Source organism: Salarias fasciatus, chromosome 17 (genome assembly GCF_902148845.1).
Source record: "Salarias fasciatus chromosome 17, fSalaFa1.1, whole genome shotgun sequence".
NCBI lineage: Eukaryota > Metazoa > Chordata > Actinopteri > Blenniiformes > Blenniidae > Salarias > Salarias fasciatus.
In genome coordinates, this window is record NC_043761.1 from 11,021,348 (window position 1) to 11,035,701 (window position 14,354).

At 42.1% G+C, this 14,354-nt stretch overlaps 1 protein-coding gene across 2 annotated transcripts in view; it reads left to right on the plus strand.

Annotated features, from left to right (window-relative positions):
• grm8a (glutamate receptor, metabotropic 8a) overlaps positions 1-14,354 on the plus strand; it is a 193,035-nt gene that overhangs the window by 125,928 nt on the left and 52,753 nt on the right. For both annotated transcript variants that reach the window (XM_030113945.1, XM_030113946.1), the window contains exons 3-5: positions 5,429-5,564; positions 6,528-6,682; positions 9,108-9,245. In XM_030113945.1, the coding sequence (XP_029969805.1) occupies positions 5,429-5,564; positions 6,528-6,682; positions 9,108-9,245 (429 nt within the window). The remainder of the gene's footprint in view (positions 1-5,428; positions 5,565-6,527; positions 6,683-9,107; positions 9,246-14,354) is intronic.

Genomic DNA, 14,354 nt, shown 5'->3' on the forward strand with positions numbered 1-14,354 from the left:
CACACACACACACACACGCACGCACACACGCACACACACTTCAAAGGCCCAGGCTGCAAAGCGCCCCAAGCTGTGAACAAAGCATAGGAAAGTAGGGTCAACTTTTAATTTGAAAAGCATTTGTTAATGAGGCTTAGAAAGAAAAAGTCTGTGTATATGTACTGCTCATGTCTGTATGCTTCTATAGCGTATTGTTTTATGCCTTCCCCCATAATAATAATTGTGCAGAAAACATTAATGTGGAGCTTCATCAAAGAGACACTTGTGAGGCTGGAGAATGAAATGAATTTCTTCCTTTGTGTGTGTGTTTTTTTTTTCTCTTTGTTTTTGGTTTGAGGGCAGAGCCTCACATTTAGCACGTTGTATGTTTTGCTGAGAGTAATCATAATGTGTGTGTATCTAAATGAAAACCGTGGCGAAATCAAAGCCCCTGCCTTTAATGTGTCTTCATTTAAAGGCGAGGGGTTTGATTTCACTGCCATTCTTTCACTGTGTTACATGATCATATAAAGCACAGAATTATGCCGCTAGACTACTCACAAAAAGTCTGGGATTCAGATGAAATTGACTTAAAATGCACTATAGCCTATGTGCACACACACACACACACACACACACACACACTCCAGGGGCTTCAGTACAGCGAGCTAGAAAGGTGCTTTCTTTAGTCATACTTAGCAGGAGACCACATTAACATCTCTGTGTTCAGTTTAGAGCTGTAATGAAAGCACAAAAAAAAAACTTCACAAATTGCACGAGTGTGTCAGTGAGTAGTATTTCTGCAGTGTTGAATAAAGGTTTAGTGCATGGTGAGCTGCATGGATGACAAGTTATTCAAGCGTTCCAAGAATATGCCACTGCTGGTATAGAGCTCAGCATTCGCGCAACTGAAAAAAACGATTTTGCAGTCTGCATTAAAGCGTAAAACCTAACCTAACATTGGATTTCAAGTCAACAATCGGAATGTACTTCGAGGACGTCCAGCTGTATACCTTATCGTCTTGCCTTTGCATGTACGAATTTTTAACAGGCCGTAGTCAACAAGGGAACATTTATGAATATTTACAGTGAAGGGCCGAAGCGCCTGTCGTCATATACGTACTTTCCTCTTTTCATGGCTGACAAAATGCGAAACTCATAGAATAAATAAAACATCTGAAAAAGCATCAATTATTAAACACTCAGCACATATCAGAGGTTGGACTGAAGAAGTGACCCTTGTGTTCATGTGCAGCAGCAAGGAAATGTCTGTTAAACATGTATTCAAACAAATCTACAATTCTAATATTTCATGCCTTTATTTATTTTTACTTATTTGGCAAAATTAAATCCAGATTTCCTAACTCCTGACTTGACACTGATATAGATTGGATCACATTTTATGTCTCAGTAATGCAAAAAGAACTAATTGTTTCTCAGGACTATAGATGTGTTACAAGCCTTCATCTGAACAGAAAATGTCTGATTTGGTTGTAATATTACCCAGGAAGGGCACTGCGCAGTGCTTTAAATCAGTCTTTTCCTCACCTTTGATAAAAAATGTGAAAAGTTTGACAAGTTGAAGGTGAGGAGAAAATGACGGCAGCAAGACACACACACACACACAGACACACAGACACACACACTGTGAGAAAGGTGAGTGATTCCCGGTTCCTTCCCTCTGCTGGGCGATAGATGAAATGGTGCAGAGAGAGGAGAGTGTGGGAGGGAAACGGATTGTTAATTAAACGCTGAGGCAGCAGTGTTTCCCGTCCTGCAACAGAAAGAATTCAATCTGAAAACAGAATGGAGTTAATTACCAACTATAAGGCTTTCATTTAGAGAGGCCCCGGACACACTTAACTTCGAATTTATCATCTCAACCTGCACCCTGCATCCTCTTTGTTTTTTGCTTAAAAGCAGCCGCGGAGGTGACAATCAATGCAAAAGCACGCGGGCGCCTCCGTGCACGCGCACGAGCCTGTTAATCAGCGTGCGCCCGCTTGAATTCCCACAAACTCATTACTCATTGGCTTATACCTCCACACACACACACACACACACAAAAGGCTGTTCTTAGTTCACAATATCCTGCACACCTACACTCAGCGCGGTGAACAGACGCCATCGCAGACACATTTAAGGAATTAGGATTCTGTGGCATTCACTTCTGCACCAAAGCCTCAATAATCAGGTTATTAGCGGTAAAGTGAGAGCTTAGTGTGTTGGTTCTCGAGCTCATAATTCAATTAGCCTGCTGTAGATGAATGCACCACAATTGGTAAATCGTGTAATAAAGTGACTGTTAGCAGCATCCAGAACAGCTTTTATTCTTCAGTAAATAAGGATTTCTGAACAGTCGAACAGAATTTGATGCATCTTTAAACAATGAAGCATTCAGCTTAAATGCAGCCAATCAAATTATCAGCTTTCCTATTCTGAAGAAGCGCCGTCGCATCTCAAAAAGTTAAGATTGACTCATCAGGCTTTTCATACTTTCCCGAAAAGCAGCAGCTCATTTGGATTCAGTCTGATAATGAAGGGTGGCGTCGACGTCCCAATTTCCAATTGATGTGTTTACTGTTCTGTTTATTTACATGATAATGAGCAGCTAATGTCCTCAGTGACAGGTTATCCACAGAGCTCCAACCCCAAAAACTTATTCAATTTCGTCTTGAGAATACTTTAGCTCTGTGTCAAGCACCCAGAAGGGTGAAAGGAGTTTCAGATAAAGTTATTATTGCAGTGAAATCAAACTTTTTTTTAGTGTGAACAAAGGACAAAAGGTAAAAAAAAAAAAAAAAAAATACGGAAATGTGTATTTTATTTTATTTTTCCATGGTAGTGGTGGTGTCACCCTTTCATTGCTCACACGCTGCCGTGGGATGGATTCTTTTCCTCAACCATTTGTCACAAGTCAACTCCTTCGATCACAAGCGGCACTGATTCCAGACATCTCTAACTGGCTTGAAGTGGGCCGCCGGCAGGTCCGCTCCATCCTGGAAGTCGTCTCTGCCATCACTCTCTCGTGTCATCGTGAAGGATGAAGGTTTTCGCTCAGACTCTTGAGATATGAGGCCGACACTGGCTGCAGACTCTGTCTGCACCGTTCCAAAGATTCCAGAGAGGGAGATATACCTAATTTATAGTTCAAAGGCAAACAATACGCACGCATTGTTTCTCAACAGAGCTTCAAATTATCTGCTGCTTTTGTCGTCACGGTTTCTCCCTGAATTTTTCCAAAATGAAGCAAATAATACCTTCTCTCTACTCCAGGCTTTTTTTATTATTATTTTTTTTTTTTCTAAATTAACAACCTACTCTTTCAACCTGACATTCTGCGAACGATTAATTAAAAAAAAAACATGGATTTTTTTTTTTCCTCCTCATCTAACCTCACAGCCTCCCTTTCAACGGAGCGGCGAAGGTGCGCGCTAATAACCGACGTTCGCTTTCGACAAGCTGCTTTTTCGGCGCCATCAAAGACGAGAGGCGCCGTAAGAGGAGCAGTGAGTGAGACTGCAGCACTGACAGCCCGGCGTGTGTGTGTGTGTGTGTGTGCTCAGACTCTCATACAGAAGCACGCGGGCGAGATGCGATTTTGTTTTTTTATCCGAACAATCTGTTCTCCGTGGGGATCCTCACTGATGATGGGTGTGAAGCTATAAAACAAACGATAATTTAATCACTCATATATTGCTCCAAGGACATCCGTGAGGAAATGCAAACATTTGCATTTGTGCGCGTGTGCGTATTGATACTTTATGCCTTCTTTCTTCAGGATTTGTTTGTGTGTATATATATATATGTGCCAACTTGGCCATTATCCTTGAAAACGTATCTTGAACTTTCAAGTGTTTGTCTCTCGTGAGTGTGTGAGGAGGGGAGGAGGGGTGCTTGTGCAGATTTCATCACTTTAGTGATTATCCTTGAGAGGGTTTTCATTTGAGGCTAATGAGTATTTGTTTTAGCAGCCATGCACGTTGGCGGCGATGGAGACGGGAGCGAGCGAGCGCCGATGAGAACTGTGACGCTCGACAAATGGGCTGGAACAGGCAGGGAGGAAAGGGGACATCACTCATACTCCAGCACACACACACACAAATGCACACACATGCACAAAACGGCAATAAAAAACATATAGAGACGCACACACAAACTACATGGATGCATGTTGTTGTGATGTATCAATCAATCAATGATCAGCAGCCGATATGTTATTGGTTAACAACGACCACAAATAGAAAATAGATCCAAATTGTCATTGTACAAGTCCTGCAAAAATTCGAAGACAGTGAATTTCAAATTGCTCCCAGTGGATGGTTGAGCTGCATGCCAGCCACCTTCACTGGTGTGTGAATGTGTGTGTGTGAACGTGACTGACAGTGTAAGGTGCTTTGAGATAACTGAAGGAGTGAAGAAAGCGCCGTATAAGTGAAAAACATTTACTTTAAATTTGAAAGCTGCCGAGCTTCTGCCTCTTTTCCCTCCTGCTCTCCGAGCTCAATGGAATTATCCGAGCCTGCATAAAGCAGAGTATAATCCTGAGTTATAATCCTGAGGTCTGTCATTTGAAGTGAGAGCAACGCGGCGGACGTCACACTGTAACATAACGTTCACATGAAGACGTAACCACAGTACCTGGGTTTAGTATAAGGAATTTATCTGTTGGTGTTTTTCTCAGCTGATCTTTTTTAAATCATTTCTTAATAAATAAATATTGAGATTTTAGAGCATATTCCTCCAACTAACAGCATTTAAATTCAATGTGTGCATCATGAGAAGTGGCTTCATTTTGAAATTCTAGTAATTTTCAGTGGGATTTTTTTTTTATGAACAATTTTATAACATAGAAAAACTGTGAAGTTAAACATTAAAGAGTAATATGGCTCTATCGTCACAGTCTGTTCCCACTCATGATGGAATTGGGTTGTTCATGACCTCTGAACTGAAATGGTGTTACCACCCCTGACGTAATGAAAAATGGGGACAGTTTCAACATGATCCCTTTTTTTAACAATGCATTTTAATAATCCTGTTGCAAAACACAGTGAAATGTACAAAATAACCTCACTTTTGTGTGTGTTTTGCAGTGTTTGTCGAACATGAAAGCCGCTCTCACATCGTGACTTGATGTTAACACTACATCCATAATGTGACGCGTCTTTCAGACATACAGTATCTTCACTGAATCTCTTTCTACTTCTGTTGCTTCTGTCTTCTACCTGTCCACTGTCTCTCGTCTTCACTCCGGAGCTGTAAGCCTGTTGGGAATGTTAAAGCTGTCATCTCGCTTTCCAACACCGACTTTCAACGTGATGTAGAGCAAAGTTGTGTAAAACGGCCGGAGGCGGAGCGTGAGAGCTTCTCCAGACTCAGAATGCAAATCGGCGGCTTTAAAATAGACGACGATGATGATGCAATCTGTTCCCTTCCCCGTCTGTCCCAGGTGGCGTGTGCATTGCCCAGTCCTTGAAGATCCCCAGGGAGCCCAGGCCAGGGGAGTTTGACAAGATCATCAGACGGCTGCTGGAGACCTCAAATGCGAGGGCCATCATCATGTTTGCTAATGAGGATGATATAAGGTACGTGCCGTGCAGCTAAACAAGAACCGCGCTGCTCGTTTTGCGCTCGGTTTTGTTGCAGCGTCTCCAGAAACAGGAGTGTAATCCGGCTTCTTAGTCATCTCGCAATTCAATTTCTGAATGTGAAGAGTCACCCAGCCAGATAAAAATGGTCTGAAGTGTCAAAACAAGTAATCTGAAATTAATAAAGAAAGCATAAAAAAATGAAAAAAAAAAATCACCAAACATACACAAACTGAGGTTGTATTCATCAAGTCTCATAGGTACAATTTCAATGTGATTGAATAAGTTCTCAGATTTTTGAGCTATTTTTAGAGTTTTTTTTTTCTCTTTAATATTCATGGATTTCCTGTTTTAGCCATTTTATGCATCTTGGCTATTTTATTTTCTTAACCTATTTGCCGATTTATTGCCACTGTGCATTTCCAAATGGTCGGATCAGTTTTTAGTGAGCGATATTTTTCTCTATTTTTTTTCCTTTTTTCTCTTTACTTTGCCTCTTTTCCACCCCATTTGTATTTAAAAAATATTTTTTTTTCTGTAAAAAAGTTGTGCCAGAAAGTTCAGCCATTCTTTCTACATTATTGTTATTATTATTATTATTATTATTATTATTATTATTATTATTATTATTATTGTTTTATCCATTTTTTGCAATTTCATCTAATTTTCCTGTTTTGGCTATTTCAACTAATTTATTTGTTTTTAGCCTGGAGATTTTTGAAAATCAGCGCGGGATGCAAATAAAGTGAAAATTAAAACAATGTTTATTTAAACAAATGTTTCCTGAAAGCGGGCTGCACACCCCTGGTTTATCTTTTGCACTAAGTCATCCAAGGCAAAGAAACTCATTGAACTGTTTTCCAGTCCACGTTCTAATAACTGGGCAAATAGTTTTCCTCATCCTTTCCAGGACTTTTTTTTTTTTTTAATGTTTTAATTGTCAGTTTCCTCCTTGAACAGGCGAGTTTTGGATGCGGCTAAAAGGAACAACCAGACAGGCCACTTCCTGTGGGTGGGCTCAGACAGCTGGGGCTCCAAGATCTCTCCTGTGATTGGCCAGGAGAGAGTAGCGGAGGGGGCCATCACCATTCTTCCCAAGCGAGCGTCTGTGGACGGTAAGAATAGTTCGGAAGTCACTGTCGTGTGTTTAAATACTCATGACAGTATCTTGTATTATCTTCAAGTGGCGGTCAGTTGCTTCGTGAATCTCCGTCTGAATTGTTTTTTTTTGCCAAAGTCTGGTAGATTAAATTAAGTGGACAGGGTGAAAACTGAAAACAGGACTCATGTTCAGTCACTTTTCATCCCAGTGGGCAACAATTCCAGAGAGGATCCCTCATTTGCTCCTTGTCAAAGCTCCCTGTTAGATAATTGACTCCTGAAGATACAAGCTTGAAAGTGAGGTATAGAAAATTGTTCGAATGAATCAAAGTCACAATCGGTTCATATCCACGAGGGAACGCCATACGGCGTCCTCAGAAAACTCTTAGAGAACCAGAAAACTAATGGAGTATGTACTGATTTACCAAGTTTGACATTTTTCGGTCATGTGCTGGAGTTAAACTGGCACATCTGGCTCTCTGACAAAAACCGAAATGACTGGAAAAGGCTTGAAAATAGACGAGGTGTTGCCACAACCAGCATTCAGCCTGTGTGTCACTTCACACTCTGTACCCAAGATAACACAAAATGTAACATGCTAATTAGCAGTCTTTAAAGGTGTTAATCTGCAGATGTGTTTCTGATCTTCACAGAAAGGTCAGCCTTGTTTTTCCGTTTCTCAGTTGCTGTCTTTGTGGATTTTCTTCTTGGGTGTCACCTTCAATCGTCAACAGGACTCCAGTTCACAGTTCCAGTTGACATGCATGCATATTTTTGATTAAACACTCCTTCTAAAATGTAAGTTTGTTTTTTAATGGAATCAGTCATGAATACATACAAAATGTATAGTGTGGACAGATCGCAAAGATAATTAAATAATTTAGCCTTAACAAGGGTGAAAAAGGAAAATAATTTTGGTGATTTGTCCATAGAGTTGCAGAGTTTGAGCCTTTGAAAACTGATAGAAAGTCTTTTAGGTTCCTGTTCGGGTTGGAGTGAACGTCTGATCATGAGAGGAAAAAGTTGTGAAATTTGAAATTTGCCTGTAAGGTCTTGTTAATTATTCATGAAACTATACATAAATATGCATGTTTGCAGATTATTTCTTATTTGATTGAGGACTTGAGAAGGATGGGAGCCAGTCCAGACAATATTACATTTATGTGAGCTATGGCTGCATTAAACCACGATGCAGTGACGTCTGACATGACTGAATGAGATGCCCTTCAGATAATACCAGAGGAACTCAAAGATATATCTTTGCTGCAGACATACTTGATGTGGTTTCCTCATGAAAGTCTCTCATCAACTACAGGAAACCTGTTTAATTTCAGCGTCACTGATGCACGTTAAGATTTTCTTGCCAGTGAACAGGGTTTGACTCGTGGGTCTCCCTCCCTCCCAGGAGATGGATGGGTCAGGGTTGTAAATCGCAAATCTGTTTGCAGCGTTGGGTTTAAAATGTGTGCAGTATTTTTGTTTTTCACTTTTTTTTTTTCTCACTAAACTGAGGTTTGATCAGCTTTCAACGACTCTCCATTTTTCAAAGGCTCGCCATTGGGCGCAGCTGGTAAACACAGCAAACGCTCATTTGTTTAACTTGAGATTTATTACAGTCGGCTCACACGGAAAAGTCGGCGATCGTGGAGGGTTTGCACTTCTCCCCCAAAGCCAAATATTATTTTCACTGTAATCACAAGAAAAAAAAAAAATGGTGCGTTTAGGAGCACGGCATTTCTGTAAACACATTTTCTGCCCAAACACGAGGGACCGAGCGCCGGTTACCATCGCGAGCATCTCGTCTGAGATTGCAGGGGACGTTACTGTATGCTTCCCGTTACGCCGCACCAGCGGTAAGCCCACCGTTCCCAGCAGTGTAACTATCGGCGGAGCTGCACAGGTGCTTCGCAGGACCCATTTCTGTGACAGCGGAGGAGATTAATCAGGGCAGCTCTTGTCAGCTTTTAAAGCCGGCACAGGCTGTCCAAATCAGCGTGATAGCCCTCCCACCCTTCAAGGGTTATTTCACATCCTTAACTGAGGTGCATGTGGGGTTAGAGACGGTGCCTTCTTTTGCATACTTCACCTCCACAGGGAGTGCAAGAACTTTTTCTTATCCTCAAGGAACCCCACAGGGGGGTAAAACAATGTGAGGACAGAAGATCGCAACCCTGGATCCAGTTTTTACGTTGAATTACTCACGCCACAAACACCTTCACCGCCATGGATTGCTCACATTATAAAGGATAAAATTCAGAGATGGTTAAGCTCAGAACCCCCGAGGTTCAATTCCCCTCCTCAGACTGTACCATTAAACAGGATATAGGATTTCGGGTTCATTCCTCCTGTGTGATGGAAAACATGTATCTTACGTTTTAATGAAAAAAGCGTTCTTCGCCATGTATTTTTCAACTCGTACCTTTTCTATCTTTCATGCAGCGTTTGACCGATATTTCCGGAGCCGCTCGCTGTCCAACAACCGGAGAAACGTCTGGTTTGCTGAATTCTGGGAGGAAAACTTCAACTGTAAACTGGGAATGCACGGGAAACGACCCGGAAGCCTGAAGAAATGCACCGGTAAGTTTCTACAAAGGACTTGGGATTCACATTGATTCATATAATTTAAAAGAACATTCCTTTTTTTTTTTTTTTTTTTTTTCAAAATAAGAAAAACTTATTCTGCAATGATGTGCAGAATGTAAATAAGGCAGGATGCCACGATTTTGCTCTGAAGCTCTCAATGGGTTGATTCCACAGATTTTGTATCTTTGAGCTTTTTAAACATTTGTCAGGTGATGAGTTCTAACATTTTGTTAGGTCCATCCCTCCGTCTCACTCATTCTTTTTTCTTGGACTTTCCCGCCCCAGAAAGAAAGTACCTCCAGATGAAGTAATTAAAACCAGCCTGAAGATGCTCCAGTTATGCAAATCCTCAGATTGATTGCATCTACTTGGACTGTCTGTGGCATCTGAATATTTGTCAGCGGGGACGAACTCGGGGGTTTAATTAGTATATGCTACGAAGTGCGCTGCCGGCTCTCCTCAGTAACCCTAAACCACTGATCACACTCTCTGTTTGGCTTCAAGGAGCAATAGAGCTCAACAAGAGCAATCGGTTGTGTACTCAGAGCTAGAGAGGATATTAAATATCTGTTGGGGCTGGTGATTGTAAATAAGGTGTGTGTGTGAGAGTGTGTTCCTTAACTGCTGAATATGATATGTGTGGCTCGCATTTCAAAATGCCTGCAGCTTATTATTCCAGCAGAAGACAAGACACCACAGCTCTTGTGTAGCCTGCACCCGTTAGGAGCTACAAAAAGTCAGACTTAAGTCGGCAGTGCCGCTGGAGATGACCCGTACATGCAACCTTATCCAATTTCGGTGTCACATAACCTCTGCTACTGCTGCGCGCGTGTGTGTTTACACGAGTGTCGCAGCGAGTATTCCCCGGCCGACGCCTGCCATTAGTTCACCTAATTAGGTTTGTAAGGCCCGTGACTCCCTTTGACCGTCTATTACCAGCCGTGACATCTGCGCACGTGGGCGTGTGCGTGTCCGGATCCCTGCACTCCGCCACAGAGTCCATTAATTCCGAGCGCCGGGGTGTGTGACCTCCAAATCATCGACAGAGCAGCCAATCAGCGGCCCCCGTTGGTCAAGGTCACCGCCGTGCCGCGGCTGACGGGCCGATGTGGAAATGGGTGCGATCATCGCACGTGAAAAGCCAGCCTGTGTCAACAAATATAGAACATCTGTGTCGAGAGTGACTCAAAAAATATTGAAAAACAAGTGAAAGCAGTAATTATCAGTAAACATCATGTTCTTTCTCTCTTTTTTCTTTACTTCCTTATTTCATTCACAAGATATTTTCTCTCCTTCCCCCTGTTGGTGCAAAATGAGTTACATGAAAATCATGCATATTTTATGGAAACATACCCAGCATGCTCCAACACGTAAAATCACACAGCATTGTAGTCGCCGCATGATATATTTTAAGTTGCTTTTTATAGTGGATGCAGCTATTCCTGCCGGTGCCCGACATCTGTTCTCCAGTCCAATAAATTCATTTTAATGATTTATTTAGAGTACATTACCACAGCTCTCATCTTTCATCATTTCATCTTTCATCGTGAGAATACGGCGCACAAAAGAAACGGGGGTGGTGGTGGTGGTGGTGGGGGGGGGGGGGGGACAGATCCGAGGCACTCAGACTCGGGAGTGGGGAAGGAAAAAGCTTCTGCTTTTGAGATATGACTAATATGTTGAGAAGCACATCAGCCAGGACGGCTCAGAAGGTGGAATGAAAGCGTGTTCGGCTGGAAGTGTCGCAGTCAGGTAATGCAGGAGCCGGAGGGGGAAGCGACTGAAGCAGACTCCCGATCACAGATAAGCCGACAGTCTCTCATGTTTGAGGATTACATTTCTGAATGACTTCTCCGAGGTTCTGTTGTTATTGTTGCCGTCGTGGTTCCTATAAGGGGATTCTCTTTCTTACTGCGACACTTAAGGGGGAGTGAGAGAAAAAAAAAACAAAATCATATTTTGAAGATACAGAAATGTCTTGATGTCAAGATGTTATTCAGCTGTTTCCAAAATATCTCAGAATATCTCTCATTTGGAATACAATAGAAATACTTTATAATTCCCAGTGGAAATGTCTTGATTGCTCGGTCATTAATGCAAATCCATTGCAAATTATAATTAATTTGCATTCTTTTAATAGAATTCTTTATATAATTTGATCAAATCAGGCTTTAGAAAAAATAATTGGAAAACCTCCTTGGTTGCACCTCACTATCTTGAGACAATCAAACACAACTGCTCTATTGAACCACTCAAACAAACAAATATATGACTTTTTCAACTCTCTGAAACAATCTTGTCACTTGGTTCCAAGTTCATAAGTTCATCAAGCTGAAATATTTCACTTGAAAACAAAATGCTGTCTGCCTCTCCTGTCCTCTGCCTCTTCGCTCCTGAGAGAGCTGGGTTTGTGGGAATAGGAGGCGAGGAGGTGGTCAGGAATGGGGGACCCTGCCTGAACCCTTAAACAAACTAAACTTGGTCTCTTGCGTCATCACGCCGCGGCCGATTCGTCATGTCCACACACAGTCACCAGCATGACGGACAATCACAGCAACACGAGCAAGAGGGGGGAAAAAAAGCCGCACGAAGGTGGATCCGCACACCTTTCCACCTGATCCGTCCCAGCAGTGACTGGCATTGGTTGTGACGGGAGGAACACACAGAGGAATTAAAGTGCTCCGCAAGCAGGAAACAAGGGTGTTACATCACTGTTTTCTACTTTGGTTTTTGTGTGGGATATGAATTGTGTGACTCTCAAAGGAATGATACCAAGATTTCATTTTTCTTTTGTGGGTTTTCTTCACTCTGTTGACTGGAAACCTTAAGTCACCTTGCTTGCTCTCATTCTTTTTCCTCACCTGGCACCTCTAATAACTAATCTCCAACTGATGGCTTTATCATCCTCTCAGAAAAACACATGAAAAGGTTATCTGGTTTATAGAAAATGCTGGGAGGATTTAAATATAGCTGTATGCAATGCTAATTGAAAAATAAATGAATATATGCCGTAGATCACGCCATTGACCAGGAAGAACATGCAAACTCCACACTGAAAGCCAGTGATCTCAGTGTTCTTTGACAGTACTAAAAACTACACCACCATGCCAGGCAGCAGGTATTCAGGAATAGATACAGAGGCAGAAATGTGAACTGATCTCTACGTGCTGTACAAGTATATATTTTATCGGCATTGATTAAATCATCTGTCTGAAACAAGAATTTGATCTCAGATTTGTGCATTCGGGGACGGGACTGTTTTAGCGGAATCATTTATGTGGATGTTGAACACAGGAGGTAAAAATCAGATGAGCGGTCTCACCTCACGCTTTGGAAGAATTGAATTTGTTTTTGTTTTTAATCGTTTAGTGAGCCCCGAGTGCTGAAATCTATTACTATTTCTAAACGGCATCGTCCTCCCTGCAGCATTCTCCTACTTGTTGCTATTGCTTGCCTGAATTTGGTGTGTTTTTTGTGTGTGCATTTGTATTCACAGCTAAGATCTTTCACATGGCTACAAAAACTAATCTGCCGTGTGCAACTGTTAAATTTCACTATCAATGTGGAAAATCTGCTCATAAACAGCAGAGTTTACCGTCGGTGGTTGTGTCTGAGTTGTGACGACGGGCCAGTTCTTTGGAGGAGCTATTTGCGAAGCCATTTGCGGAAGCCATTCAAATAGTAATTTGTAATAATGTATGCTTTACGCAGCTGTATACTTTATGCTTGCTTTGCTTGTTATGGATGGATCACGTGTTGCATGCTGGGTTTAATGGGTCCAGTAACACTCGGCCAGAGATCTTTCTCCCTGCTGAATGAACTGCTCGTCTCATAACACGCAGAACATTTATTAAACTCTGAGTTTCATGGCAATTAGGAAATACTTGGCTTTAACATTGGAGCATAGGTTTATGTGCGCTATAAAGCAACGCCGATGTGCACTTCATGGGTATTCTTACACCTGTTAGATTAAAAATATTCGATGTTTGGCACATCCTAAATTCGGAAGAAAGAAAAAAATCACATCTATGACTTGAGGTCATTTCTAATAAGGTACGAATCATCCTGTGCTCCCAGTGAAATTAGTGGATGAAATTACAGTTCAGAGAAGATCCTCCCTCTGATTTTCAGCTCTCTGCTTCACTTTTCACACATTTCAAGATGGCAGCAGTGATTTAACTCCAAGCAAACGTTAAGGTTTGTCAAATGTGAGGCTACGTCAACACATGCAGGCCAGGTAGCATCGCGTATCTCACCATCTATTCGTATCGCTTTTTCCAAAGTGGAGCATGAGAGCTGCTTCCAGTACATCCTGGACACAGCAGGAGAAGTAAATAACACGAAGAAAAACATGGAACGTCCACACAGATAGGCTCCCAAACCGCTCTTTACATTCCTTAATTTCATCTAAATAATTAATCCTGCTCTGAATGTTGTGAAAAGAGGGATTTATCCTCTAAAATGTGACACTTTGATGCTCTTTCTACTCAAATATTTCTCTTTTTATGTGGAAATGTGATTTTTTTTTTTTTAAAGATGCAGACTCTCTCTGTCCAACACTGGTGATGGATCCACACCAGGAGGTAATTAGATCCTGACTTCGCCCAGCATGCACACATTTACCCTTGCGTACAAACACATGTTCGCTCGCTGCAAATAGGCCGCATCCTAACGAGGCGGACGGGGAAGGAGAGTTATTAGGCTCGGAGGCTGAATAAACTGCCCTCTCCCGTGTGGAAATGCCTGAGGGCCGAGAAGACGGCAGAGACGGAGACAAAACACAGATGGAGGGTTTGATGGACAATTAAAACGGACAGGCACGGGCACACACTCCACACTGGGTTTCACGACTTTCTGGAGCCGTTTTCAGGAGGTGAGAAGACGCGTCGCTTAGCTGCAGGGAAATGTTGCTTCCTCGTCCTCTTAGCGGCGGACACGCTCTCGTAAATGTTCCCAAACATGCACTTGGGGTGTGTTTGTGCATGTGTGTGTGGCAGCTGGGCCGGCATACAGATCTGCAATACAGAAGGTGTTGTGTCCAAGTTGCTGTATTCACAGAGAGTCAGTCTCTGCAGTGACATGTTAAGACTCTTGCTGCCTTTG